Source organism: Wolffia australiana, chromosome 7 (assembly GCF_029677425.1).
Source record: "Wolffia australiana isolate 7733 chromosome 7, ASM2967742v1".
Taxonomy (NCBI): Eukaryota; Viridiplantae; Streptophyta; class Magnoliopsida; order Alismatales; family Araceae; genus Wolffia; species Wolffia australiana.
In genome coordinates this window covers 13,806,647-13,813,088 of record NC_135841.1, presented here as the reverse complement: position 1 = coordinate 13,813,088, position 6,442 = coordinate 13,806,647, and the positions used below count along the sequence as shown (strand labels likewise).

General features: G+C 36.5%; 1 protein-coding gene across 1 annotated transcript; it reads left to right on the top strand.

Annotated features, from left to right (window-relative positions):
- Positions 1 to 551: 551 nt before the first annotated feature.
- On the top strand, positions 552 to 1,904 carry LOC144705902 (large ribosomal subunit protein eL38z/eL38y-like). Its single transcript, XM_078578763.1, has 3 exons — positions 552 to 694; positions 1,063 to 1,246; positions 1,765 to 1,904. The coding sequence occupies exons 1-3, from the start codon at positions 692 to 694 to the stop codon at positions 1,785 to 1,787; spliced, it is 210 nt and encodes a 69-aa protein (XP_078434889.1). The 5' UTR covers positions 552 to 691; the 3' UTR covers positions 1,788 to 1,904.
- Positions 1,905 to 6,442: the final 4,538 nt, after the last annotated feature.

The window sequence follows — 6,442 nt, the reverse complement described above, 5'->3', positions numbered from 1 at the left end:
TACTGGTACCGGATGACGGTATTGGGACGGATGCTGTATTGGATACCGGAAAGGCAATTTTCCGGTATCCGCTCATTCCAATATCCAGATATCGGATATCGGTTGCTACAGTACCGATATCTGTCTCCGTCTCAAGGGGAAGGATGACGATATCGGATATCGGATGTGGATATCGGTTTTCGATATCCAACACCGATATTTTTATAAATATATATTTCATTTATTATAAATGAGTGAGATAAATAGCTTATCGATATCGGTACCGATATCCGGCATTCGGTATCCATCTCCGACATCCGGATATTGAAAACCAATGTCCGGCATCCGGTATCCACCTCATCCCTCCACCTTCGGTATCCGATATTGATATCTGTCTAACCCCTTATTGACGGATATTGACCGATATCCGATATCCGATATCCGGCACCGTCCCATTTTTTCCCGGATATCAGATATCGGCACAGGTGATGCGAAATTTCGCACCGCACCGCACCGCACGCGCTACTCTACAGAACCGAAACAAGTTTGGGTCAATAGACGGTTCGGTTCGGTTCAGGTCGGTTTGGTTCGGTTCAGCATAAAAAAACCGAACCGTGCCCTCTACGTATAATTGTGTTCCTTCCACTCAATTAGGGTTTCTTTGCAGTGGCTGCGCATCGACGACTAACGGCGGCGCCTCAATCGGGGGAAGATGGTAGAAACTCGTCCTCTCCTCTTCAATCTTGCGTCAGAACTTGGTCAATCTTTATCACCATCGCAAATAGTCCGTGTGTTATTGCTTGTATACTCGATCTGGTTCGTGTTGGCCTCCTCAATTTTCGTTTTTAGAATGTTTTACCGCGATATATGCTCATACTTGTTTAAGATCTTGCAAAAAGAAAGGTATGAAACTTAAACCGGCGTATAATGATCTTTGTCGAGTTGACACGCGCGTAATTCTGATTTCTCGTTGGAACTTTCCTGCTATTCTGCGATTGACCTACACTGACAATTTTCATCGATTTCGGCTTACGTTGAAATTTCTTGTTCGATTCATGATTTCTGCATTTTTTTACTATGCAGCCGAAACAGATACACGAGATCAAGGATTTCCTCCTTACGGCGAGAAGAAAGGATGCGAGATCTGTGAAGATTAAGAGGAGCAAAGGCGTTGTCAAGTTCAAAGTCAGATGCTCCAAGTATCTGTACACCCTTTGTGTATTTGACTCGGAGAAAGCTGATAAACTCAAGCAGTCTCTTCCTCCAGGTCATTTTCATTTCTTCAGATTTCTTCCGGAAAGGAAATAAAACGTTATTCATATCTGCCTCTTATGACGAAGAGAAAAAAGTTGTTTTGATCCACTGAACTATGAACTGAAGAAAGTCGTAGGATCGTGAACTGATGCTCTTCCTGGGAATTCAAGACCAAATTATTGGATTTTATTCTTATTTTTCCCACAATTCATCTTCTATTTCCTGAAAGAAACATGCTCTATGAGTCATGGTTGTAGTTTGTAGAAACGATCCACTCGATTCCTCGTGTTCTGGGTATCTGTCAGTGGGGTTTCTTCTTTGCGATGAAACTAAGTTCTTATTCGTTGTTATTACCCGTTTTCTGATGAATTAATTGCATAAAAGTTTGACCTTATGTTGTCATAACAGCAAACTTTTTTCTGGTGTAATTAGTCATGCCTTTATATTATAATTATGATTTTGTTCCTTCAGATTTTCTTCGGTATTTTCCTCTTGTTCTCGTCATCTGATACTATCATTTTTTATTTCCAGGTTTGAGCGTTCAGGAAATATGAAGTTCTTGAAAGTTCCTGTCGCCGGGGAATGCACCAGTTTATCCTTTTTCGCTCAATAACATCATTTTTGTTTCCCTGAAAAGATTCCATAGTTATAATGTATTATGCTTTTCTCTACTTGAGCATGCCATATCTATTTTATCCTTTTTTAGGCTGAAACTATTATATTTTATCAGAAATCTGTCCTCAATATTGACTGATGGGCTGTCTAGTAATTTAATGGCATTGAAGGGAAGTTTTCTTTCGACAATTTTCTTTTCGATCCCTAAGATGCCTAAAAAATTGGTCCTTGCATTCAAATTTGCATAAAAATTAACAAACTTTATGTTTTTCGATAAAAAAATCTATTGCCTGATTTAGTATGGAAATTAGAAGATAGATAATTATAAATCAGCCACACAAATCTCGAAACATATGGAGAATGTGTAATATTTTGTTCATGCTTAGTAATTTGAACAATCACAAGACAATCCTATCACCAAGATCACCGTGACGGTAATAAATAATGGCTCCGGAAGTCAGATTATCTCTTACTTGAATCTATGCCTTCCAAAGGCATGTTATGAATATAGAAGAAAAATAGTATAATATAATATGCAGAAAGAACTATTGCAAGAAATTGTAGATTGAACCTACAATGATTACCACATAGAGTTTTTAATCCAAATCGCTCGTTGAGAAGATAAAAATCATTTCCCTCCATTGATATCTTATATAATCATTTTGTTGGAAATGCCAGACTTATCTCGGCCAAAAGTTAAAGGAATTATGTCCCCTTGAGCGGTGTAATAACATTGATATTTCTAAACCTTGATATGTCTAACATCTGTCCCTAATTACTTGTAAGCTGGCAATACAATGGTTGCACTAAAGTGATATCATCTAGCCATCCCAGTCTGCCAAATGCACTTGAGTCCAAACTTTTAAAATTCATTCAAAGATGTTTAACTTGTACTGGCAAGATCTGATCTTAGAATTTAGTTGGATCTACTGTTGGTGGACCACTGAATCACCATCACTTATTCTGTCCCTTTCTGTCATTCCTCCAGGCATGTAGACATGGTAAACCAATAGGGACAATGGCTGGGGACGATGAGGTTAGACCAGATAAGCCATTGCATAAACAGACGATTGATGACAATTAGTGGGGTTTGAAGGGTGAACCAAAGTGTAATATCCCCCATCCTTATAGCTCCTTGAATGAGTCATCATGAGCTGCACAAGTTTTATGCCTCTAGACATCCACATTCACCTCTGTATGTTGAACCTCCTCTTCTTCTACTTGATAATCACGACCATTGCTCGATAATGATTTTTCTCACTATCACAGCGGCACAAGGATGAGAGGGTACCCAAGTAGAGAGGAATAAGGAGGGGTGACTAAGAAAATACTAACACGAGCATATTTTGTTGGGGACTTCCTCTCTTTTGCACTTTCACTGATTTTTTTTCTCATAAAACCCATGCGATTTAACTATATCATGTCATCCAGTAAACCTTATGTGTAAGCCTCGAGGCCCATGCACTAGTTTAGTTAATGGCCCATGAGCCCAATAAATCATTATTGGTTAAACTAATTAACTGTATCAAATTCAAAAATTAATTGAGCAAAATTTAATTTAATTGAATCGATAATCTAGTGAACTACATGTGAGGTGGCAAGCTATAGTGCATGCTCTAAAAGGTATAAACAGTTCATCAACCTTTTCATGGACCTTTTTTTGTCAACAGATATGGTGTTTGTATAAACCCTCATGTGAAAAAATTATCATAATGATATAATGTGGGGTCAACTATAAACCCTAATTGGTCATCATAGTTAGGATTGATGCATTAAAATTTTCTTTGAATAATTCTTTATCTGATACTTCTAGTACATTGATCAAGGACTTCATCACACCATATTCCTTGAGTTGTCTCGTCTTATACCGAGGATGGACAATGCCATCTTTCCTGCTCAGTTACCTTTGTGGACTTGTTGTTCCAATGTAGCTAAGGCTGTTTGGAATCCCATGATTAGGGACTTGTATGCCATAGTCACAAACATTCATTGACAAGATGCCTTAGCTTTGTCACAATTCTAAGGTCCACTTAGTTCAGTTGCAGCAAGAAGTTCAAGAAGATGATTGAATGGTCAAGATGGGATCGTCCAACCTCATTATAAGTGGAAACAACTCAAGGAAGATGATGCGATGAAGTCCCCAGCCAAGGTAGTGGAATATCATAGAAGAGTTCTCAGATGATTTTCAAATTTATCAGTATTAACTTGGATTACTGATTAGGGTTTGACAATTGACCATACCCTATGTCATCCCATGAGCATCAACTGAATAATACATATGGTAACCAATCAAAGATAAGTTTCATGAGTGAGTCAGTACCCTCCTTTGTATCTTCTAGAGCACAAGATGTATATGGGCTGGAGACTCAACCTATTGATTGGGTTAACTTGATCTGTCATTAGTTCATATATATGATGATTAATTGTAAGTCCAATAAATATTTTTGGGACATTAGAGTCATTAAGGAGAAATAAAGCTTCAAATTGCATATAATTTTGGGTTTCATTCATAATATTTTATAATTAACTATATTAAATTCAGATAAAGTAATCAAAAATATGTCTGCGCACAAAAAAATAAAAATGTATAAAATAAATGAAAATGTTTTAAACATGTATCAATTCAATGTTAAAATCACTATAATTTTGATGTGAATTCATGATGCATGCAATACTTCAATGATATTATCACATACATGCAAGTATTTCTTGAAGAAAAGGGATCACCCCATGAATTAATATCATAATTATTTTTAATATTATGTAATATTGTTATCTTAAAGCTCATTTTTCAAAGTATACCTAAACTTATACCATAACCTTTTCTTCTAAATTAATGGAAAAAATAATTATAAAAGAGAGTAAATATCTGGGGTATAATATATATATAAAAAATTAAATCTACAGATGATAAAGTAAAGAAACATTAGCACTTCTTGCTATGGAATAATCCAAAAAATGCATGCACACCAAGGTTTTTATGCATCTGAAGTAAGTGCATGATAAATAATTGCCATTAGGATTGAAGAGATTTGTGGAAAAGTGGAGAAAAGTTTTGAGTCAATAGAAGGGGAGGTCTCAAATAAAGACGAGATATTTCTTTCTGGATGAATGGAGGTGGTACAGGGGTCACAACCATGAGGGAGATAGTATGAGAGGGAAGAAATAAAAATGTCGAGTTCATCCAAGTATATTAGAGGAAATTAGAGGTGTCTTTCCTGCCTCCACTACTATTCGTTGGAATATATATAATGGCCAACATACCTTCAGAAAAAGGGTACACAAAATTGTGAATGAAATAAGAAGAAACATGGTAACATAGAGTCAAAACTTTTCATACAAGGATATAAACATAGGTCATAATAGGGTGAAAACAGGCCACGATTCTTTGTACTGAATAAACCTTTCCATTTTTTGGTGACTTGGTCAATTAAATGGTCTATAATGAACCATTGCTTTTGGTAATCTCAAATTTAGGGTTTTAATTCATCGTCGATAATTGAGATTATTCAATAAAAATATATTTTCCCTTACTTAGGAATAATTAGCTAGTAATGAGTATAGATCATCTCCACAAGGAACGATGATTAATGATTTACTTTTCTTACTATATTTATCAACAATACGACAAAAGATGAATACGAGAATATAATAAGCTAGATATTGGTATCGAGTAAAAGTTGTAAGTAAAACTTATAATTAGCAAAGTACAGAAGAAATAAAAGTAGAATCATGCGACATGTACAAGAATATGGTAGAGGTCGTGATGAATACGCAGTGATCAAGTGTGTGAACAGTGTGATGGTATAGCAAGAGACGAGATTTTCGGGACGTTAGTAGATGATATGATAGTGAAAAGGTGATATTAAACCCTTAATTAGGGTAAAGAGAGTGTCGGGAAAGAACAATGTGAGGGAAATATGCTTACTCTAAATTCTGCCAGGATAACGGCAATATGAGAGTGTCGGTAAGCTTCTCCTCTTCTCTAATGCTTCTTCCCACACACCCATGACGCCAATAACACACTTGGTGGATCTCAAAAGTCACGATCTTTCAATCAGTCCACACAAGTAGGAAGCAAGTTCAAGATAAATTTCACAATGATCTAGGCCTATATTTATAGATAAAAGGCTATGGATGGAAAGAGGAATGGGAGACAAAGCAATGTTGAAAAATTGAGCTCAATCGAACCTGTAGATTTTCATATATCACAGTTTTAAGTTGGACCAATCCTAGCCCTTTCTTTCTCTCTCCTCATCAGTAACGCTGACGCTTCCTCTTTTTCCATTTCCGTTAAACTGTCACATCCCTAGAATTCTACGCTGCATCATCTTACATGCTTTGTGTTTTTTTTAAAGCGGCCATGTGTACTTACAATAGGAAAAAGCCAAAAGATAATCACTAAATTATTTAAATAGATATTATTTTAATGCTCTCACGGCTGACGTGGCATTGAATTAGCATGCGTCACGTCAGCATTTTCTATTTTCATCCAATCAATGGCTGACAAGCGCGAACATGTACACGTGACACCGTGTTGTGGAGACACGTCACCCATCCACCTTCGTTGATCGTTCCAATGCGAGGGAGAGAG